This window comes from Lepidothrix coronata, unplaced genomic scaffold (assembly GCF_001604755.1).
Source record: "Lepidothrix coronata isolate B3197 unplaced genomic scaffold, Lepidothrix_coronata-1.0 Scaffold29, whole genome shotgun sequence".
NCBI classification, from domain to species: Eukaryota; Metazoa; Chordata; class Aves; order Passeriformes; family Pipridae; genus Lepidothrix; species Lepidothrix coronata.
The window spans coordinates 3748241-3770779 of NW_016690209.1; the positions used below are offsets into that span (position 1 = coordinate 3748241).

At 56.5% G+C, this 22539-nt stretch overlaps 2 protein-coding genes across 3 annotated transcripts; one reads left to right on the forward strand and one right to left on the reverse strand.

Annotated features, from left to right (window-relative positions):
* The first annotated feature begins 11 nt into the window (after positions 1–11).
* LOC108495229 (mucin-4-like) lies at positions 12–7954 on the forward strand. 2 transcript variants are annotated; one of them, XM_017810695.1, is made up of 11 exons: positions 12–1293; positions 2629–2768; positions 3069–3233; positions 3515–3670; positions 4160–4290; positions 5166–5254; positions 5674–5853; positions 6261–6413; positions 6626–6745; positions 7052–7093; positions 7223–7954. In XM_017810695.1, exons 1-11 carry the CDS (start codon positions 66–68, stop codon positions 7237–7239), a joined length of 2421 nt encoding a protein of 806 aa, XP_017666184.1. In that variant the 5' UTR covers positions 12–65; the 3' UTR covers positions 7240–7954. The 2 variants fall into 2 exon arrangements, with proteins under 2 accessions (XP_017666184.1, XP_017666185.1); XM_017810696.1 differs by lacking the exon at positions 12–1293 and adding an exon at positions 1305–1971.
* Positions 7955–8360: 406 nt separating this feature from the next.
* LOC108495227 (mucin-4-like) lies at positions 8361–21414 on the reverse strand. The gene is made up of 27 exons (XM_017810686.1): positions 18693–21414; positions 18239–18378; positions 17870–18034; positions 17633–17788; positions 17370–17500; positions 17049–17137; positions 16570–16746; positions 16325–16468; positions 16100–16219; positions 15687–15889; positions 14930–15008; positions 14515–14685; positions 14224–14325; positions 13781–14017; positions 13330–13464; positions 13055–13233; positions 12779–12938; positions 12584–12682; positions 11836–12018; positions 11670–11743; positions 11287–11351; positions 10814–11013; positions 10434–10602; positions 10196–10348; positions 9315–9352; positions 9135–9232; positions 8361–8910 (listed from the first exon to the last, which is right to left on the reverse strand). The coding sequence occupies exons 1-27, from the start codon at positions 21313–21315 to the stop codon at positions 8854–8856; spliced, it is 6147 nt and encodes a 2048-aa protein (XP_017666175.1). The 5' UTR covers positions 21316–21414; the 3' UTR covers positions 8361–8853.
* Between the last annotated feature and the right edge of the window lie 1125 nt (positions 21415–22539).

A 22539-nucleotide genomic window follows, 5' to 3' on the forward strand; every position in this document is an offset into this window, starting at 1 on the left:
TGAGCTCCACCGCAGGCAGTGGGATTGATTCTGAGCCGTCCCTGAGCTCCACCGCAGGCAGTGGGATGGCAGCTGGGATAGATCAACTTCCCGGTGAAGGTTCCTCATCTGGTCCTGCATCTCCCAGTGTTGTGGTGGCAGCACCTTCTGTTTCAAGGGGTGATGAAGCAGGACCCATCTCAGGTGCAGCCCCTGGTCCTGACAGCTTGTCCTCGGCCTCTCCGGACAGTGAAACTGGCCCAGGGCTCGGTCTGGTGGAGGGGGCAGAGAGTGCACGGGATGTGGCACAGGCTGGAAACCCAGAAAGTCCCTACATGGAGACAAATCCTTCAGCTTTCAGCCCTCAGGAAGATCAACTGCCTGGTGCAGGTTCCTCATCTGGTCCTGCCCCTCCCAGTGGTGAGGTCGCAGCATCCTCTGTTTCAGATCCATCCAGCCAGAGTGCACTTGGAGGAGAGGGCAATGCTCCTGAGGCTCTTCAGCCTTCCCTGGATGCTGGGCCTGGGGTTCCTGCTGCTGCAGGAGAAGGGACAAGTGAAATGGCTGGTAATGGAGAGTCCATGGGGCAGTCCCAGGCTCCTACTGGAAATGGACCAGCTGGTTCAGGAACCCCTGATGAAGATATGGGAGATGTGTTGCAGTCTGTATCTTCTTCCTCACCTACAGAGGGATCTTCATTGCCTGGGAGGACTGATGAGGCTGTTAGCAAAGCAAATCTTCCTGGAGCTGATGGAGTCGATGGTGGCTTGAATACAGGCTTGGGGGCTGCTGGCCCCCAGGAAGCCCCTGTGCCTGTCCCTGGCATCCAAAGTAGTGCCAATATTGAACTTTCTGATGGAAAACAGAGCCAAGTCAATGTGGTGCAGGTGCCTGGAGGAGCCTCGGTGAATGGGGGATCTTCCCCCGGTGCCAGTCTGGTCCCAGTGGCTCCAGACAACAGCGGTGTTTCTGACAGCACGGCCACCTCGACAGCTGCTTCTCTGCTTTTCCCTAAGCATGGGCTGAGCTCGGGGCTGGCACCCAATGGAGACACTCACTTTGCCCCTGGCACCCAGAGTGGGAGCAGACCCCTGGTACCAGGGGCACCATCTGGGCTGGCAGGAGAATCTGGAGGCATTTCTTGGTCTCTTGAAGATGAGTTGGCCTCAGGGATGCCAGCACCTTTGGGAGAAGCATCTCCCCATACTCCCATATCCCCCAGCACTGCCCCTGTGCTGCCTTCTGCTCCACAGAGAGGAAATGCTGCAGAGGGGGTGTCTGTCAGCCCTGGGCTTTCCGCTCCACTTGCAGCACGTGAGTCGATAGTGGGGTCCTCTGCGGGAGGAAAGGGGGAGCTGGGGGCTTCTGTGCCAGGGAGTCCTGTCTTGCTCCTGCCTCCCTGCCAGCCAGGAAGCACTGGAGCCCCCTCCAGGGATGCCAACAGCCCTGTGCCTGGGAAAGCAAGTGCTGTGCTCCCCAGAGTGATGGCAGGGCAAGGGGACATGGCCCGGCTCCTTCCCAGTGTGACTGGATCTGGGGCAGATATGGAAACACCCACTCACTCCCCATCTCAGGGGAGCCCAGGGCTCCCTAGCCTTCCTCCCACTGGGATCACTGCTGGTAGCACTGGATCAAAAATCCCAGGTCCAGGTCCTACTGGTGGCTCACCATCCGCTGCCCTGCATCCTGTCCTGGGCAGTAAGCTGACCACCAGCTCAGCAAATGGAGCTCCTGCCACCGCTGGGTCGAGCCTCCCCAGAGCCTTCCCAGGCCAGGGGGGATCCGAGGGAGGGTTCCCAGCCACTGCATGCCCTGGCACATCCTGCAGCCCAGCCCCTGCTGACCCAGCCCCACAAGCCCCCCTCCTCAGGGACAGGGAAGTGCTTCCCAGGCCGGGAACTTCCACTGTCACCTCTCACACATCGTCCCCCGTGGTTCCAGCTCCACCAGGAAGGCCAGCAGCTGCCCCAACCCTGCTGCCCAGCCCCGCAGGTATGTGACACTCGCAGGGCAGCCTGGGTGGGAGTAGCACATCCAGTTTCCTGCCAGACCATCCTGGGGGACATTCAGTACCCAGAAAGAAGGGGGCTGTTTGAAGCCAGGGCCCTGGAGGACACGCACCACGAGGGCCCCCTGCACATGAGCATGCACGATTGGCAGGCTGAGCCTGCCTTCAGTATGGTCCCATCAACTGGAAAACCCATCCCCTCCAAATGTTTTATTTAACAGACATACACAAGGAACTGGAGGCTGTAAACATCTCCAGAAAGAGCTGTGGGAGTTTAATTCCCTGCTCTCCCCCAATGTAGTCCTGTACAATGTTTTTCCCTTCCTAACATCTGTCCTTAAGAGCAGTATCCCAGCGGGGCTGGATAAGGGAGGGGATAGTGACCACAAAGGCCATCACAGCAGGTTTAGGGCAGCTGTGTCCATGTAAGACAGTGAAAGGAGTGGGAGCAAGCTCCTGCAAGGGAAGGTGACATTAATAGTGTTCCAGGTGGATATTGGCAGTGTTCCTCCATCGTCCTTCTGCCTAGGCTGTGTCCCATTGAAAGCAAAATCATTTCAACCCTTTAAAGTTTTTGACACAGACCAAAGGCTGTGCTGTAAGTGTATTTTGGGGCTTATTTTTATTGTTTTCTTTTCCAGTTCCAGCTGTGCCCCTCTATGGATATGGAGCGAGGGAAAATGATCGGGAGTATGTGGAAAGGAGAGTAGATTTTAATTCTCCACTTTTCAAGCCCGAGACTGGATTCCCATTTGGGAGAACCCTGCGTGACTCTCTCTACGTGAGTCTACTTGTGCTTGATTTGCTGGGCAAGCAGCCACTGCCCAAAAACCTGGGAGAGGGACCAGTAACCAGGTGCCTGGGATGGGATCCCAGCAGGGCCAAATCTACTGGGATGCTGCTGGGGTCTGTTTGCAGCAGAATGTGACTTTGTGGCCATTTTGGCAGTGGTAGGTGGTGACTTTCCTTGAGCATGGACTTGGAAAGCTCATGTGGACTTGGAAATGGGAGGGCTGCCATCCCAGTGTCAGGGAGTACCACTGGTCCTGACCTTACCTGATGGAGAGATCCCTCTGCTCAGTTTACAGACAATGGACAAATCGTTTTCCCAGCCTCGGACAAAGGCATCTTCACATATCCCAACCCTCCTCCTGGCGGCTTCAATGGCCATGAGGAGGTTCCCATGATCGCTGTATTTTGGGACAACGCCGACTTCTCCAGAGGGGTGGGCACCACCTTTTACCAGGTAAGTGAAGCCACCTGGGTACATGGTTGCATGAAACACCTTTTGGTTATAAACTCATCACCTATTCTGTGGATGCCCCACGAGATGTGTAATTAATGGAGCCCGTGAGTGGCTTTTCCCTTTTCTGGGCCAAATCTAAGAGCTATTGATCCTGTGTCACCTCTTGAGCCATCCAAATTTCATCCAGACCCTTAGTTGTAGGAGTCTGTGCATGACCCCAGTCTAGACCAGTCTTTTCCCTACTGGGAGCTAATGAAGATGTGGGTATATCCAACCTGCAGGAGTTCTCCACCCTCAACACGGCCAAGCCTCCGTTTGTCCGTGACGTGGAAGCGAAGGTTCGGCAGTACATGAGGTCCTCCTACTCTGCAGCCTGGACCCTGAAAATCACCTGGGAGAAGGCACCTGTCTATGCATCACGGAGTGACACCCGGAAGGTAAGGGGCTGATGGATCACACAGGCTGGTTGAGTTGTCAAAAAAAGCCAAGATCCACAGGTGATCACCTTTTCTGTGCCTGAAAATAAGAAACCAGTTTTGTGACAAAGGCCAGTCTTGAAGAATTTTGCCAAAAAGAACTAGGCTGTGCCCATGTTTTGGTGGTTTTCAGATTTTTGAGGGACATCTTTAGTTGAACTCTCCCTGCTCTGTAAAACCTTTATCTTTAATGTGATGGGAGTTTACTGAGCACCAGAAACACTGTCCTTCAGAGACATAACATGGTGTGAATTTGAGGCTTGTCATGGAACAGCTTCGAAGTAAAACCATCACATTTTCCATTCGAAATGTGAACTGGTTCAGGCTGTGTTTGCCTTGCACCTCCAGACCTCAGTCCTGCCATTCCCCAGAAAGCACTGACCCGCACCCCTAACTTTAAACTCACCATCTTTGCTCATTTTCTTACCTGTCTGCAATACTTGTCTCCAGACGATCACATACCAGGCCATCCTGACCACCGATGGATTCAGGTCCTACATCCTGATGCTGTACCAGGACAGAGGGATGCAATGGGATTACACCAGACTCGCTGCCACCAATGTGCTCATCGGCTACACCAGGTACAGCAGCTCAGCACCCCATCCCTGCCTGTTCTGAGCAATGGGGTGCATCCCACCCACGGCTCCAGCTTGTTGAATCCTTCCCTGTGTCCCAGGAGATGCCTTACACGGATGAGGATGAGGACAGCCCAAATGGGGTCTACATGCCCATATAGCCTAACATATGGGTGTCTCAGAACCAAATTTGCCTCATTAGTGACTGGATAATGCTGCAGCACACTGTCTTGCTGGGCTGTGCTTGTTGTAAGATCCACAAATCCCTCTGGAGTCCTGGGCCCCCAGCATCCTGGCAGTTTGGGTGGAAGGAGTGGGAAATAGGGGATGTTTGCTGAACTTTGCACCAGTTGAGGGAAGGGATTTCCGTGCTTGGCTAGAGCAGTCGCTTCCTGCCTCCTCACATTACATCTTGCCCTGTACACAATGTCTCCAGGGTTTCCTCATTAGCTGCTTGTTGCAGCTGGGTAAGGAAAAGGTGGCCTGGACTGGAAGCGCGGGTGGCACAGGCGTGTGTGTGTGTGTGTGTGTGTGTCTGTCTGTGTGTGCGCTTGCCTGTGCGTGACTACTCGAGGGTTTCTGCTCCATCTCGCCTGACAAGATGCTGAAAACCATGGGAGCTGCTTGTGGGGGTCTTCAAGTGTATGTGGGTTCAACCTCTGGTGCAGCAGGAGTGTTTGCAGCATCCAAAACTAACTGCACCCTGCATAGAGGAGGAAGTAGGCTGGGGGAGATGGTGCCTTTGCCCTCCTGTCCCTGGAGTTACTTACTGATTCTCCCTACTCAGTATCAGGATGGTTGAAGGGCAGCCTGGGGATGGGGCTGGAATAATAATCCCACCCAGGAAAAGCCCTGATTTTTCCTCTTTCCTCTGAACACAGTGGGGATGGCTTTTACTACAACGATGACCTGAGTAAGAGACCTCCAGCTGTTAAATATCGCCCTGACCAGTTCAGGGGCTACAACACAGGTAATGCCACACAGCCAGGGCAAGTTCACAAGGTTCACAAGGGGGGAGATTTTCCCAGGGAATGAAATCCAGCCTGCTGCTGTGGCAAGGCTCTCAATGAGTTCACCAAGGCCAGGCTTTCCCCTCAAGCACGTATAATGCTTCCCCCAGCACCAGCTATGCCCTGCAGCTGAAACATGCCTGCTGTGCCCATGGACTCTTTTTGTTCCAATGGCTGTGTCCCAAGGCTTTCTATATGGCAAGAGCCACTCCCCATTTCCCTGCTGTTGGGTGGCTGCTGAGCATGGGATCCCATGGCTGGGGGTCAATGTGGGCTTAGCTTCCAGCATCAGCATCACACAGCTATCACCTCGAGGTGAAACAGCCCCTGTGGTCCCCTTGGCTGGAGGTGACAGCTCATGGTTTCTCTCCCTGCTCAGACCTCTGTGGGTTGTGGATTTACAAGCTGGAGAGTCGCGTGGGCATCAACTACCGGCTGAAGTGCCTGGCATGGACGGGGCAGCAGCAGGAGCCACGGGCATGGAGCCAGGGCCTGCCCACCTGCCCCTGCTCCCTGCAGCAAGGGCAGCAGGACCCACGCTTCAAGAGCAGCCGTGGAGGCAAGTGGACATGCTGCTTCCTCACCCTCCTCGTCCCTGAGCTGTCCCTCCCCATCTTCCCTGCAGGGGTGCCTGGGGTCCCTCCTGGCAGGGTGGGCAGGTGACCATAAGGAAAATGGGAAGGGGACTGCCCTTCCCTGCAGAGACAGGGAAAGTAAGGAGGAATGACGGCTGACCTGTTCCTGTTCTGTTAGACTGGCCAGAGCTGATCTAACATGGATAGGGATACTGGGGACTGGGATCTCACCCTTGGGACCACTTGGATGGTCTCCATCAGTCCCTCCAAACCCCTATAGCACCGTGGGTGATGAGGATATCAAGGAGCCATCCCCGGCCCCGCTCCTTGCTCCGAGGCAGAGGTGCTGGCCGGGCAGAGCTGCCCGAGGCTCACTGCAGTCCCGTTTCAGGCCGGTGGGCTGCCCGTGTCTCCATGCTGCACTCAGCCTCCCCCAACCAGCACGGCGCCGGCGTCCGCTGCCTGTACGACAGCCAGAACCAGCTCATCGAGGGGCGTCAGGAGAGGTACTGGAGGTCCTCCAGGCAGGCGTCGCCCTATCGTGGTAAGCACAGCCAGCCTTGGCATCCCCTGGTTGAGGTTGGCATTGTTGTAGCTTGTAAACAATTTTAATCTCCATGCCAATCTGTTTCCTGACATGCTGTTTCCCTTGGAGGGAGTGTGGACCAGCTAAAAGCTGAAGCAAGCCTTGCCCTGGAGCCAGCCCATCTCCCTCTCCTGTCTCCTTCAGCCCCTTACTCTCCCTTTTGCCTCCAGACCAGGAGCTGAAGCTGTACGACTGGTGCTGCAACCGAGCGGGCAGCGCCCACCTCTGCGCCCGCTACAGTGAGAAGCGGCCGAAGATCGGCTGTGACGGATACCAGTCACCTGGCATGGGTGGGTTTCCAGCCTGTGTGTGCTGGGGTGATGCTGTCTTGGTGCCCAGGGCTGGAGAGGGAAGCAGGAATGTCCCAGCCTCCCCATGGTTAAGGCAGCAAGAGCCCTGGGCAGATGAGGGAAAGGTTTTGGGGTGCCCACATGCAGTTGTGCCATGCCCTGAGCTGTGCAGGGTTGTGGGAGGCATCTCTCTCAGCACATAACCACCAGCATTGTCTGGGGGTGAAGCACTGGGAGGGGAGAAGGACCACAGCTGATGTGGTTATGGTGTAAGCTGATGCAGGGCTCTCTTGCAACCCTGAACAGATTCCTCAGAGGAGATAGAGAGAGACTCAGATGAGGAAACAGGTGAGCAGGATTGCGGGTCTCCTTTCCCTCTGCCCATGTCCTCCTGCAAAAAAATGTTCTGGGGCTACCAGTTTGCCCCAGGCCCACGTGGGATTAGGTGACTGAACAAGTCTCATTTCTTCTTTGCAGATGGAGACGACAAGTAACTGGGGGGTTGCACACCCACAGCATGGTCTGAGCCACGGCTGATCCTTCGGATCCTTTGCTCTGCTCATCCCCTCTGTCCTCCCCTAGAACCCATCGCCCCTGCCCACCATGCAGGGCATCTCACTTGTCCAGTGCCCGTGGTTGCCTGCACTGGCAACTCCGTATTTCTACATGAACTATATGTTTCTAACCCAGACTTATCCCAAGGAGTCAGTTGTTTCAGTTGTCCTTTCCCAGCTGCAGTTGAGTGGGTGCCCATGGGCACCTCCTTGCTGGCGGGGAGGTGGGCAGGTACCCCCCACCACACACACCCCACCCTTGTCCTTCCTACATCCCGCTGTGTTCCCATGCTGCAGGGTGAGCCTGGACCCCTGGCACCCAGGGAAAAGGTTTCTACACCTCGCATGGGTTGACTGTGGCCAATCCCCTGAGTGCCAGGGTGCACCAGGCTGGTCCCATGAGCCAGTCCTGTCTTGTCCCCCACTTCTGCCCCCCAGCCATCCCTCACTGAGTGGTCCCTGGGTCCTGTGCCCAAGAGAAGGAACCGATTCTCCGGATCAAGCCAGAATCAGCTTGTCATGTCTGCTGGGTGTGTGAGGGCAAAATGCAACCCCATGATCAGAAATGTTGGGAGAAAAATAATTTTTTGTGTGTAAGTGAGCATATTCCTTTCTTACAAAAAATAAATCATTGCCAAATCTTGTTTGTTCAATACAACCTCTGAAGGTTCTGAGCATCACTGATCCTGCAGCAGCCCTGTCCTCTACTGAACTGGGGTGGGAGGCAGTGATGGGGCAGGCTTGGAGCAGCAGGAGTGCAGGATGCTTCTGTTCATGGATTTAGTGCTGGGGATGTGGGTGTCTGGGCTGCAGCTAAGCCAGGGTCTAAGGCAGTTAGTGGGGCTGGAGTTGGGGTCTGATGGGGTCCTTGGATCAGCATTTCCCATCAACAGAGTCGAAGGGCTGTAGGGGGATTGTGAGGAGCACAGCCTGACCTGTGTGATTTGAGCCACTGTAAGCCGTGTCCATGAAAATGGTGAGAGGAGACTTGCAGCTTTGCAGGGGGAATGAGAGGATGGAGCAACCAAAAAAATCCATCTTCACTTTGGTTCTGTGAATGGGACCAGAAAAAAGCAGGTACTTGAGAGCTCAGCAAGAGGGAAGAAGGGCTGGCGCGTGGACCCATGGGATGCAGACAATTTAGCAGCATGCCCTAATTTTTGGTTTATTCTATTTTGTTCCTATCAGGTTATAATCACTGTGTTGCCCCACCTGACCCTGCTATCAGGGACTCTGCAGGGTCTGGTTACATTGCACTAGCAAACACCCCAGCGCAGACACATTCAAGGTCGATTCTGGTTGTCTCTGCAGATCCTCAGGAGAAGGTGAAATCCTCTTGCTTTGGTTACCCAACATAAACCCACGTTTTTCAATCAAAAAAGCTCCCCCTCCAGAGTGGATCCTCCCACAAAGACCAGAATCCAAAAGGCAGATGCCTGTCCTCTGCTTCCATGTGTTGGTGTTGCTGGAGACCTTGAGAGCAAGCAGCAGAGCAGGAGACAGCGTCTGGTTCCTTTGTGAGCCTGGAGGAGCCCGAGCAGGACCAGTGGCAGGCTAGGGCTGCTGGGGGGGCTGGCCTGGGGGCCTGATGTGGGGTCTCTGGATCTTTATCTGTAAATAAGGACAGGCCTCACCATGCTGTCAATATTGCACGGGCTCTGCTCTTCACAACAAGCTCGGACAGTGGTGTGGATCCCATGCCAGCCAAAGCATCCGTGATGCTTCAGGACAAGGCACAACTCCCAAGCATCTTCAAGTCAGGGGGCCAGGATTCAGTTCCCAGCCCAAAGCTCCCCACCCCAACACCCCATGGGGACAATAACCCCCAGGCAGACCTGGACTGAGGAGTCAATGGCCTGGAGCTGTGGTTTCCAATGCCTTTCCAGGGAGTGGGAACGGATGGGCTCCACTTGTTCTTCTGCCATCGTCAAAGCTGGAGCAGAGAAGATGAGCAGAGAGTGAAGACTGGGGTGAAGCAGAGCCATGGTGGGGGCAGTTTTCAGGGATGTACTCACAGGAGAAGGGCCGTGTCCTCCAGAATGTCTCCTTGGTCCTGAGAGAGGGAAATAGAAAGGGGACAACATGTGTGGGGATGCTGGGAGAGCCCCTGCCTGCTCCTGGTGTCTGGGTCAGATGGCAAAGGGACCAGCGACTGACTGTGGGGGTGAAATGGGGCTATGAAAAGAGGAAAAGCTCCAGCTGTTGTGCACAGAATTTCTTGCCTTGGCACAAGTGCAAAAAAACAAAGTTTCTTCCCAGAGACCCCTGGCTTCAGGGCCAGCAGGGAGCTGGGAATGGGCAGGACACAGCTCCAACCAGAGCAGGGGGCTTGGGGCTCTAAGCTTCCCTGGGTGAGGATGCCACCCCAAGACCAAGGGCTGGGGGGAAAGTAAGGAGATGACAGTGCTTCCACCTCAGCCTTGCACCTTGCCGTTCTTCTGTTAACTCCCTGCTCTGCAGGAGAGGAAGGTCCAACCCTGAAACCACTTTTCCTTACTCCAGGCCAACTCTTTCCAGACACATGTGAATTGCAGTGGAAATCATTCGGGTGGTATTCAAATTAGAATTAAATAGCCCGTCTGTAACCAAGCACTGGGTGGGATGAGGAAGAAATGCAAACTTTCCCTGACATGGGGGAGAAAGAGAAGCTAATGTTCAACCCACTGATGTTATCACACCTCTGAGCAGCAGATGACTGGGAAAGGAGCTGGAAAATGCTAAAAGGTCACCCAGCCCTTTCCCCAGGCCAGATAAGTCCCACCACTGGTGGATCTTCCAAAGGTGGATTTTCATCAGTTTTTCTTTCTGACACCCAACCTGCTCTCCTGCTGCACCCCCAGCACCCACCCCTGTGTGGGTCCAGCCCACGGCTCACCCCTGGTGCTGGTGGCAGTACCGGCGGCAGAGGTGCAGGGTCAGGCAGGTGATGGCAAACAGGAGGCAGAGCAGAACCAGGGCTCCCAGCAAGATTCCAAGGAAGGCGGTGAGGCTGATGGCCAGCCACTCACACCGGGCGCCGGCCGGGGAGAAGATGGAGAAGGGCAGGCAGCTGTGGATGGGGAGGGAGGAGAAGTGATGCTGTGGGGAGAAGTGGCCGTGCTGGGTGGCCTTGTCCACCCCAGTGCTACTGCTACCTGCATGTGGGCCCCTCTGGCAGGTGCTGGCACCGGCCACCGTGCTGGCAGTAGCCCATCTTGCAAGGGGAGATGCAGATGAAGCCGATGGTCTCCATGTAGTGGAGCTGGTAGCCCTTGTAGCCATACAGAGCACAGGGGAAATAGTCCCTCAGCTCAGCCACTGTCACTGGAGAGGGAGGGCATAGGGGTTAGGCCACACAGCATCACCCCTTGATGCTACATCAGATCTCCCTGAGCTGGATCTGTGCCTGGGGTGAGGGAGGCTGCCCATGCTCCTCCTCCGCAGGCATTAACCGAACGCCGGGGCACAGAGAGGGCAATGGGGACAGTAGGGTGCTCCTCCCACCCTCCATAGCTCAGTGCTGGGAGCAACTCACGCTTCACTAGGTCAGTGATGTTGTCCTGGTGCAGATCTTGGAAGAGGAGCCCTGTGCCTGCCTCCCGTTGCCCCTGCCGCCCGTTGAAGGCACTGGTGATGGCCACTGGCAGCTCCTCGTTCAGGAACCGGATGACGGTGCTGTGGCTGTTGTAGGCAAACTCAGACACCACTACAAAGGTGAAGCCGTCACTGTCTGTCCTGCAGGGAAAAGAAGGGGCTGCTGGCAGAGCCACTGCTGCATCACGGAGTGACTGAGCCTCACTGTGCCTCAGTATTCCCGTTTGGGTGGTGGTAAAGAAGGGATGAGGCAGGAGGCAGAGGGTGCCAAATGGCTTGTTTCTCTAAGGGTTTACCAGCATCAACACTGGAAAAACAGACTCTGGGCGAGAAACCAAACCCTGTGGCCCCACGCCGAGCCCTGCCCTGCTGGATCACTGGGGTGGGCACGGGTCTGCTTCACTGCTGACTCACGTCTGGGTGATGTTGGTGTTGCTCTGGAAAGTCTTTACCTCCAGGGAGCCCAGGATGGCTGAGACCTGTGGCAGGGGGAGTGGAAAGGCATTAGGGGAGGGCAGAATGGCACCATCATGGGGAGAGGCTGAAGGGTGATGCAGGCACATTGGCTGAGCTCCAGGGGTTGCCCTGGCCTTTGGTTCATGTGCTGGGAACCTGGCACATGGCCACAGTCATAGCTGGCATCATGCAGCTGGTATTTCCTCCCTGTGGGCTTGTGGATCTGCTGGATCCCTAGAGATCCCATGGCAGGGAGGCATATGGAGGCATGAGCACCCCAAGCTGCCATGCTGCCCAGTGTGCTGGCATGTCCCCCTCCCTCAGCCCATCCCGTGACGTACAGTGCTGTTGACTTCCTCAGTAGTGGTGTTTTGCAGCGCCCTGACCCGCAGCTGGATGCTTCTCAGGGGCAGATCTGCTGGGGGAAAGCCACAGTGGCGGCTCTGGAATTCCAGGACCAGAGTGAGTGGGATTGGGGTTCACCCCCCACCGTGCACAGGCACCCACCTGCACTGGGCAGCGGTTGAAAATCCCCCCCTGCCACCAGGCAGCGCTGGTCGGTGAAAGCTGAGGGGCAGGCACAGGTGGGGGTGCAGGTGATGGGGTGCAGGTGGCAGCGTCCCCCGTTGCTACAGTAACCCTCGGGACAGTAGTGGGATCCACAGGCTGAGCCACAGCCTGGCCTCTCGCCTGCAGGACAGGGAGCCCAGATCAACTGGAGGCATCAGGCTGGCCCCAGGGCATTGAGCCATCCTCAGCTACTCTGTAAGGCCTTTCATCCAAGATTTGTTTTGTTTTTCTTTTGTGTGTTAGGACTTCTAGTGTAAACTCAGATCCTCAAGCAAAAGCTCTTCATCCCCCCTCTCCCGGCTGCAGCCATTTGCCCTTGTGAAATCCCAACCTGCTGCACTAGAATGTGAGCAAAAGCCATCACTTCAGCACCGTCACAGCCATCTGAAAATACGGTCTGATTTCATCCCCCAACCTCTGCATGTGAGATTTTTTTTTCTCAAGGAGAAAAATTGCATGGGAAAAATTTCCCTCACTGGAAGATTAGTGAAATCTACAGCCTGAGAACACAAGTGGCGGCTGGACTCCGGTCCCTTCTGTTAAGGACAGCAAGGCCTGGGCACAGAGCTCAGGCAGCTCCCACTTCTCTCCTCTCTGGCCAGCCTGGGTCCCACAGGAACCCTCTTCCACAGAGCCCAGAGGTGATGGGGCTGAGGACCATTCCTGCCAGGGAGTGTGTACTCACCCTCTTCGCTGGCTGGGCAGGAGCAGATGTAGCTCCCCACCGTGTTGGTGCAGGTGGCATTCCCCGGGCACTCCATCCCCTGAGCGCACTCATCGATATCTGCAGAGGCAATGCACCATGGCACCGGGAAAGACATCTTGGCTGGGGTCCCGCAGGCTTTCAGGGTTCCCGGCAGCCAAAGTGAGCCCTTATCACCTGAGCAATGCCGTCCATCGCCTGTCAGACCAGCTGGGCAGGGGCCGCAGCCAGTGTATGAGTCACAGCCCACACCAGGGAAGCATCCCTGGGAGCAGGGGTCCGGAGGGTCCTGGCACAAGGGACCTGAGTAGCCACTCTCGCACCTGCAGGCTGCCAGCTGGGAAGGGGACAGTGAGACTGGCTTAGGAGAATGGGTGGACAGAGAAGACAGCCAGCACAGCTGGCACGAGGACAGGCATGGTGTGACACCAGAGGAGCTTTCTGGCACACTACCTGCAGGGAAGACTCCCTGAGGGTGACAGTGTTGCTGTAGTCACACTCCTGGCTCCTGCTGCATCTGCAAAGGGTGAAGCGGAGCTGGAGGAGTGCAGAGAGGTTGTTGGACCCGACAGCCTCCAAGTTAATGGTGAATGGGACTATCCCATGGGGTTCCCACGTCAGGGTGCCATTCTCTGCCGGGAGGAGAGGTAGGAGTTAGAGGAGGTAGCAGAGGAAAGCGTGTGCTCCCATTCCATCCTATCCCATCTTCCCCATCTCTCCTTCCATACCTGATATGTTGAGCTCTGGTGAGAGATGGGGCACAAAGTGTGCACCCACCCCCAGGGCGTGGTACTGCCTTCTGACCTTTTCTGTCCTGAAGGCTGTGAGTGAAGCGTCACCAGTGATGACCGGAGGGAAGGCGTCTGAGGAAAGAGCAGCCCAGTACACAGCTGGTGGTTTGCTATTGTGGCCTTATCACCCCTTGGCTCTGAGTCCCTCCTGGTGAGGACGGGACCCCAAGAAAGTGCTGCCATGACCACCCACCAAACAAGGCCCTCATGTTGTACAGCATGGTGGCATCTCCCAGGCTTGGAGATGAGCTAGCTGGGCAATGCAATGCCAAGACCTTGGTGATTTCTGTCCTGTCTCACATGGAACAGAAGAGCCCAGGGAGGGAGCAGGGCACTGCCCAGTTACCCCAGCCATGCTCTCTTGGAGGTGAGGATCTGCTCCACTTACTGAGTACTGTCTTCCTCTGCTGGAAGTCGGCTGCAAGGCTCTGGGTGGCCAGGCCCAGGGCCAAGTTCCCTGTGCTCAGTGAATCGTAGATACACTCCTTGCTGCCGTGACACTGTGAGGCTGCCAGCTGGTACTGGCTTTCATTCTTCTGCCGCAGCCGAGACAAGAAGATGGGTGTGAAGTTCAATGCCAGTGAGTCCAATGGCTGAGCAAACAGGCTGTTCTCATCAAGTGCCCCTGCAAGAGAGCAACCATGCAAACAGTCTTGAGTTTTTAAGGCTTCTTATATTTTAGGGTTCATTTCCACAGAGCAGTGAGGAGACCAAAGGATTTTCCAGGCATCACTTTTTTTCAGGCAAGTGTTTAAATGTCTCCAGCTAAAGCATGGCCAAAAGGTGCAGGAAGGAGGGGATCATCAAGGTGGATCCTAAGGACGGACTTACAGGTCATCCCATAGCTGTAGATCTCCTCCTCGCTGCTGTTCACAGGGATGCTGGTACCATTTGGCATCTGGAAATCATCTGCGGGGTCATGGTCCCACACACCTGGTGGAGCAACACCAGAGGGATGGAGTCTCCCATGCCAAGTTTGACCTCCTCACCAGTGCTGGCCAGTGTTTAGTTTAGACCCAGAGGTCCCCACTCTCACGAGCACATTCCCCCAGTTTTCCAGCCTGCTTTAGGTTGGGAAGGGAACTTGCACCACAGCTCTGCAGCAGTGCCAGAAGTCCTCACCCAGGAGGCCCTTGGTGGTGTTGCGGTACCAGTCGGGCAGGCTGCAGATCATGCTGAGGATCCCGGAGGCGGCTGAGATGGAGACGGCGATGGTCCCCTCGAAGACGGCCGTGACAGAGGAGGCATTGATCAGCAGGACTCCAGGGCTGTAGTACACCTCGTCACCCATGTCTGCAAGAGAGGAGAGCACAGAGGGAGAGTCTGCACAAGGCTAGGGTCTGAAATGATGACCATGAACTTGTGGAAGAGAGGGCTCCCCATCCACCCTGCCCAAATCAGAGAAAGGTGCAGGTGGGAGAGGTTTGATAGAGCTCAGGATGGCTGCCCTTGTACTGGGCAGGGCTGGTGCCAGTGGGTGGGGTTGTCCCTTGTCTCCTGCAAATACATTTAACATTTAACAGCACATCCTGCTCACCTTGGGAATAGGAAAACTGGATGGTTTCATTGTTCAGGAGTACTTGGATGTCACCCTGGCTCCCCAAGGTCCATTCAACCTGCAAATCACGGCAGACGTCCCAGTCAGCCCCTCTGCTCCTCCCTTCCTGCCATTCCCCCATGCTGGGGACACTTAAGTCAAACCCTGTCCTCCTCCAGCCCCAGCAGACAGGCTCAGCCCCAGGGCCCATGTTGGCATGTTCTTCTCTCCAGGAGACACATGATAAAGCAGCTTTGATGATTGCACAGAAGAGGACAGCCAGCTGCCCCTTGCCACCACTGGCATGGGGCACTCCAAGGCCACCACTGCTGCTTGGCTGACGGTAACAATGTAGAGAACTGTGCCAGTGGGCTCCTGGCTCTGAGCCCCCTCCTTAAACTGCTCAATGGCTGTTTCTGGTGACGCCAGAACATTCTGCTTAATGAAACAGGTGTGGGGAGCAATTCTGCCAAGTGAGGAAGAGCATTCATTTGTGCTAATGCACACAAAGAGTGTCCAATGAAGAAGGTGGAGCAGACCATGCTCCTGCAGAGTCCTCAGCCCTTGCTGGCCTCTTTGCAAGAGGTGTTAGACCTGTGTCTGATGAGTCCTTCCCACCTCTATTAGCACTTTGTTGGAGTGGTGGGAGGTGTCCAGAAAAGGAGAAGGTTCCACCCACATCACTCTGTAGGTGATGCAGAAGTGATACCCATCCTGCCAGAGGGGTCTCTCCCATACCCAGGTCTCTCCTACTCACTGTTGCAGTGGTGGTGGAGATGTACTGGGCAGCAAATGCCACGAAGTTGGTGGCCTGGGCCGTGCCGGTCTGTGCCGTGCGCCCCTGCAGCACAAAGCGGGTCTGGGCATTGCTGGCCAGCAGCAGGACAAAGTCCCCGAGCCCATTGAAGGTGTAGGTGAGTCCATCCAGGGTAGTGATGTGGGGATCTCCAAAGGCACCAGCTGGGGTACAAAGGAGATGGAATCATTTTGTGGGGGAGGAAGAAGAGCAAATGTTGGTGTCACTTCAGGGAGGAGAGCACCCCCGGGGCTGTGCTGGCTCAGCAGCCCTCACCGGGATGCTGAGAAGTGTAGCTAATGCATGGGGTCTGTGTGTGGCTGTGCCACCCACTCAGTGCCCTGGCACAGAGGAGGCAGAGCCTGGGAACTCACCAGGGGTGGGCGGCACATATCCCTCACAGCTGACCCTCGGTCTCTTCTCAGCAAACCTGGAGCAGAACAGGGGCTTCCCCACTTGCCGGCAGCACCAGTTGAATGCCTCCAGCTCCCTGTCTGTGGAGGAAGGTGGCCAGGTGCTGGGGGCTGTCGGGGCCCTTGCTGCACCTCTGCTTGGTGCTTGGGGTGTTTTAGGGTGAGGGAATGACAGTACCCACTTACCAGCAGTGAGGTGGATGGGGAGGCTCCATGCTCTCTCCTGCCAGCCTTCGAGGAAGCTCCCATCTTGGTACAGACATCGCACCCCAGCTCCGGTGGGGCTGGGGGATGCAGTGCGCAGCATCCTCACAGAGGTGTCCACCGGGCCTGAAATGGTGTGGGGGTATCATGGCCATCCCCAGAGCAGGAGGGAAGTCCCTGCCATTCCCCCCCCATCCCAGATGGCCACGGGGGGCTACGCTTGGCACCTCTGCTCCAGCGGTAGCGGGGGTCCAGCTCTGCCTGGGGCCGGGAGCAGGGGCATGGTGGCAGCTGGCTGTTCCAGGTGGTCGGTGCTGGCTCTGCATCCAACCACGCCAGGCACCACAGCCTGTAGTTCACCCGGGAGCGACTGTCCAGCCTGTATATCCACAGTCCACGCATGTCTGGGAAAGCAGCCAGAGAACAGCACAGCTCAGCCAAGGTGCTGAGTAGTCCTGTGGGACAGTGGTCCCTGGCCACTGACCTCACACGAGGTCTCCAGGCTCCCTCTAGAGCTGGTGTGGCTGTGGCAAGCTACAGCAGGACACAGAAGAGCCATGCTCTGCTGTTGGTGACCAGCCCTTGCCCAGTGGCTTCACTGCCCCATTGCCTCACAGGGATACGTGATGGGGACATGCTCCCAGCACAGAGCACACAGCTCCCTCCATCCATCCCCATCTACCCCAAAGAACCCTCGGTGCCGTACCGAAGCCGATGCTGCTGTGCTGGTCTGGTCGGTACTTGACAGCTCGTGGCTTTTGAGTCAGCTCGTTGTTTCGGGCATAGCCATTGCCACTGTGTGGAGAGAGAAGGTTTGGGATCACCCTTCCAACACAACCCTCCTCTGCTCCCCAAAGAGCAGGTGGGGTGGGAACTGCTGTGGTTTGCAGGAGAGAGGGTTTAAATGTGACAGGGTTGCTCCAGGAGTGTGAGCTGGGCTCTCCTGGGGATAACATCTCCAATGGTCCCAACACAGCGCTGGGAGAAGTCTCTGCTGTCTGAAAACCCAGACAGACATGCACAGCACCTGGAGAAGCCGATCAGCACGTTGCCTGTAGCCAGCTTGGTGTAGTCCCACCGCATCCCGCCATCCTGGTAGAGCAGCAGGGCGAAGGAGTAGTTCCCATCGGTGGTGAGGACTGCCTGGTACGTGCTCGTCTGGAGAAACCCAAGGCACCCCCTTAACATTCCCAAAGCCTCCCCTGCTCTCCCCACAGTGCAGACTGAGGTGGTGAGATCTGAAACAGCTGCCAACAGTCCCCTCTGTCACTTGGGTCTCCCACTGCTTACCTGAGTGTCATCCCTCTGGGATGGGTATGCTGGAGCCTTCTCCCATGTCACCTTTAAGGTCCATTTTGCTACATAGGGGATTTTCAGATATTTCTCAATCTTTGCTTCCACATCCTGGACAAGGGGGTCTCGGGTAGAGCTGAGGGTGGAGTACTCCTGCAAGTTGGCAAGAGAGAGGGTTAAATGAGTGAGCTGGGAGCTGGGCTTTCCCAGGAGAACATCTTTGGTGGTCCTCACCTGGTACCAGGTGGTGCCAATGCCCTGGGAGAAATCTGCATCATCCCAAAAGGCAGCCACCATTGGGAAGCTCTCCCGGCCGCTGAAGCCCCGGGGAGGTGGGTTAGGGTTGGATGGGAAATAGTTGTCCGTGGGTGGGAAAATGATCTGTCCGTTATCTGTAAACTAACCAAAATAATTTGTTATTTGCTGACAACCCAGGCAGCTCCTGGGATGGCTTTTAGCCTCCACAGGTGAGCAGAAACCAGCTATTTTTAATTTTATAAAAAAGATAATCTGATAAAGTTTGGTTTCCGCTCCATTTCTGTGGAGTTTTTTTCACCAAAAAGGCAGCACATCCCTTATGTGCTCAGTGAGAGGGGAACTCACATAGAGAGCATCTCGCAGCGACTTCCCAAAGGGAAATCCAATCTCTGGCTTGAACAGCGGGGAGTTAAAATCCACCATCCTCTGGACATACTCTTGGTCCCCTCCTTCGATGCCAAAGGGGTAGAGTGAGGCTGCTGGCACTGACATGGACAGGAGATGAATGGAAAAGGTGTAAAACCATTAATGTCTGCTTTTTCCATCTTGCAGCCTGGACAAACTCACCTACTTGCTGCCAAGATACTGTGACTGTTCTCTGAAGGATTGTAACCCAATTTTTAACCCACTTTTGGGATGCTCTCAGTTTTCCTATTTTGCCTTTCCCCATGAATCTGTCAGCCCAACACGCAACACAGATGAGACACCCTGGACCAGGCTGTACCCTCATTCATCACGATGCTTGATTGGCCGACAACCCCTTCTTGCTCTTGGCTTTGGGAAAAGAAAATCTACTTACTGATAAGCTCATGGGTGGGTTGGGGCTCAGGGGCAGGATTTCTGTGGCCAGCAGTGGTGTGGGCAGATGTGCTCAGTGCTGGTTCTCTCTGTGTCCCAGAGACAGAAGACGGGGAGGTGGCAGGGCTGGTGGTGGTTGGTGGTCTCACCGATGCTGTTGTGCCTGGAGCTGGGAGACCTCCCAATTCCTTGGCTGGGCTCACTGGAGCTGTGGATGCAATAGCCATGGTGCTGCCTGCAGTGATGGATGTGGTGCTGATGGCTGTGGTGCTGCCTGTGGTGATGGCCATGGTGCTGCCTTCAGGGATGGCCATGGTGTTCTCTGCAGCAATGGCTGTGGTCTTCTCTGCAGTGATGGCTGAGGTATTCCCTGCAGTGATGGCTGTTTTCTCTCCCCAGGCAGGTGCCCCTGGAGATGTCTGGAAATCAGGAGGGGATGTGCTTGCTGCTTGTCCCGTGTTGTGGTTGCTGGCAGATGTAGAAGTGGTGCGGGTTGTTGACTCAGTGGGAGTCTGTCCAGCTGCCACTTCCCCAGTTACACCAACACCAGGCGGGGATGAAGGGGTGGTTGTTGCCTCCTCTGCTGGGCTGTCCAGGCTGGGGAGGGGTGAACTGGGCACTGCAGCAGCAGGGCTGGGACCAAGAGCACCCCAGGGTCCAGCACTTGTTTCCAATGAGGGGTTACTTGTTGGGGACAGGACAGATTGCCCACCTCTGCTTGTCTCACTGTGTGTTACAGCAAGGGACAGGGCACTGCTGGTGCTGGTGTCCCTTGCTGTGGCAAACGATGTGGCTGTAGTGGCCCTGGTAACCACAGAGGTGTCCCAGCCCACTGAGGTGGCTGGTGGGGTGGTGTTGCTGGGGAATATGCTGGTGGCTGCTGTGGTGGCCAGGTTTGTGCCAGTGGTGTTGGAGTCAGGGACATGGGTGCTGCTGGTGCTGGCTGAGGGTGCTAAATCCTCGTTGCCGCTCTCAGTTGGGGTGGTATCTGCACGGGCAGTGGTACCTTCAGCACCTGACCAGGATGCAGCTGTAGCCTCCCATGGGTGTGTGTGGCCAACAGCCAGTGTGGTAACCCCAGCCATGGGCTTGTCCTCAGTGAATGCATTGAGAGCTCTTGGATCTGGGTTGTGGATGCTGTCAGTGGCCTCAGGAGATGGCCTTGAGGTGACATGGGGGCTGTGTGTAGCAGAGGCACTGCTGGGAACAGCAGAGGCAGGTGTTGTGACCCTGTCCATACTGATATCACCTGCTCCCACTGCTGGACCAGTGACAGTGATGCTGGGGGTGTCAGAGGGTGCCACCATCTCCAGATGGGTGGTCCCAGGGACTGTAGGGGACACACTGATATCTGTCTCAACAGTACTGTGAGCAAGGCCAGGGGAAGGTGCTATAACCAGCTCTGCAGCTGTGGGTGACACCAAGCCCATGATGGCCACTGCAGTAGGACTTTTACTGCCTGGGGCAGAGTGTGCTGACAGGGTGGCATCACTGGCAGCTGGCTCAGTCACCCCAGTCATAGGAGTGGGCGATCCCAGGGGCAGCCTTGCAGCCTCATTCCTCATCACAGGAGAAACTGTGTGCATGTCCAAGTTCATGTCCATGTCTGAGGTGGGCTCAGCAGTGCTGTAGCTGTGGAACGATGCAGCACTTGGCTGGGTACTGATGCTGGCTGTGTCATGGGGTGACGCTGGTGGGCCTGTCCCCAAAGAGATGTCACTGCTGTGATGGGTACTTGTTGTGGCACCCGCCCTTGTGTTCTCAACCAGGGTTGAGCCCAGAGCTGCTTGTGTGGTGCTGCCATCTCCTGCCAACTGGAATGTGCCCTGGTCTCCCTCTGCAGCTGCATTTTTGGGGGTTGGCAGTGCCACAGGTTGGGGTGACTTGATGGTGGCTGTGCTGACAAGGGGTCTGGCCTTGGTCAGTGCTGGGCTGGAGTTAGTCACAGCCAGTGGGGCTGAGCGACTGCTCTTTGGAGTTGTAAGAGTCAGATCCACTGGGGGCCTCGTTTCAGAAGCATCATTCCCTTGGGCAGGTGGCTCTGGCGATGGCCTGGCAGTGATGGTCGCGTGTCTGGCAGTCAGCCCTGCTGCACTGGCATCTGGGTTCTCCTCCGTGCCCACCTCCAGGAACCCCATCCCCATTGCTTGCCCTGTGGTGCTGCCATCGAGGTGGGGGTCACCTGAAGTTCCCATTGCTAGTGGTGTGGTATCCAGGGACAACGGGGATGTGACTGCTGCCATCTCTTGGGGGATGCCAGATGGGGGCACCCCCAGAGCCATTCCTACATTGACACTGCTTTCCATTAGATGGGGGACATCTGCTTGCGGTGCCATGGGGATGGTGACTGCTTTGAGTACCCCTGGGATACCTGGTACAGCCGTGCCCGTGCCCGGTGCAGTGCTTGGTGACCACGTCTCTGTCCCTGGAGGTTCCTCACGTTGTATCCCAGCCCAGAGCGGTGGGGCTGGTGCAGGTCCAGGTGTGACAACAGTTCCTGGGGCTTCTGAGCCTCCTGTGGGACCAGGCTGGCTGTGGCTGGGGGATGCATCAGGCACAGGCAGGGTGGCTCTGGTGTCCCCCAGCTTAGTGGCACTGCCACTGGCCAACGATGCTGTTCCCATCCCTGCTTCATGAATTGGAGTGCTGCTAACAAGGGAGGATGGATGGGCAGCTGGCACTGTCCCAGTGCCATACGCAGCAGTGGAAGATGTTGGTGCAGCTCGAGGGGCCCTCTCTGGCTTTTCTCCACCGGCGTCCGTGAAGGACAAGGGCACGGCCATGCTGGGTCTGGTTGGAGGGGTTCTGGCTGCTGAGGGGGTCTGGGGGAACAGAGAGCCTGTGGAGTGCAGAAAGGGCCTTGGAGAGGGATCACCAGGGTCATCGAGAGCTGCATTGGAGGACAGGCTCATTCTAAGCCCCCCTGGGGTGGCCTTGGTCTCTGGGAACGCAGTCCCTGCTGTGGCTTTGGTGCTGTCCTCATTCCTAATGGACACCAGCTCAGCACTGGTACTTCTGAGAGCTGGGAATGATACAGTGGGGATATGCTCTTCAGCTACGACATTCACTACCATAGCCAGTGTGCCTGGAGCTAGTGCAGTGGTCTGGAGGTGGGTGACAGCATTGGCTCCAGGCAGCCCATCTCCAGCAGTTTCTGGAGCAGTGCTGTGGCTGGGGGGAAGCATCTCTCCTGTGCCTGGCACAGCATCACCAGGGAGTTGGGGCAAAAGGGCTGGAGGCAGCTGAGCAGGAGGCACACTGGGGTCCTGTGAGGCACTGTGGACAGTGTCAGACAAGGCACGTGTCCCTGGCTCTGCAGCCTCGCCAATGCCAATGGCAGCAGAAGAAAAGGTGACCTTTGCCAAGGATGCGCTTGGGGGGTCTGCAGATGGTGGGGATGCCATCCTGGCTCCTTCTGTGGCTTTGCTGGGGTGCACCCAGGGGAGGCCAGTGACAGGGTTGGCTGAGGCTGCTGCTGTCTTCATGGGGCTGCCCCTGTCCTGAGAGATGCCGGCTGCTGTGTCTGAAGGTGAGGTGGCCTCGTCCAGCCCCAGCATGGCCTCCTGGGACAGGAGTGAGGCAGTGCTGTGTGGCTCAGCAGAACTCTTGCTGATGCTGGGATGTGATGTCCCTGTGCTGTGCTCGTCCTGGGGGAGCAATGGCACTGTAGTCTGTGCAGTCCCTGGCATCCTCTCGGCAGGGACAGCACCCACGGCAAGACCCACCGTGTGCCCCGTAGGCACGAAGGACAGAGGCTGCTTGTGCCAAGTGGTGGTGGGAGCTGGAGGGGTGCTGCTTGGGTGACTGGCAGCACCCGGAGAAGAGACCCCAGCCCCCGACCCTGCCTG

Coding starts and splice junctions, on each gene's coding strand:
- LOC108495227 (XM_017810686.1), bottom strand. CDS start 21,315: ATGGGAACAGCATCGTTGGCCAGTGGCAGTGCCACTAAGCTGGGGGAC. Junction 16,220..16,324: donor CCCCATCCACCTCACTGCTG/GTAAGTGGGTAC, acceptor CTTCCTCCACAG/ACAGGGAGCTGGAGGCATTC. Junction 13,234..13,329: donor ACCAGAGCTCAACATATCAG/GTATGGAAGGAG, acceptor TCCTCCCGGCAG/AGAATGGCACCCTGACGTGG.
- LOC108495229 (XM_017810695.1), top strand. CDS start 66: ATGGCAGCTGGGATAGATCAACTTCCCGGTGAAGGTTCCTCATCTGGT. Junction 1,294..2,628: donor TTCCGCTCCACTTGCAGCAC/GTGAGTCGATAG, acceptor TTTCTTTTCCAG/TTCCAGCTGTGCCCCTCTAT. Junction 6,746..7,051: donor ATACCAGTCACCTGGCATGG/GTGGGTTTCCAG, acceptor AACCCTGAACAG/ATTCCTCAGAGGAGATAGAG.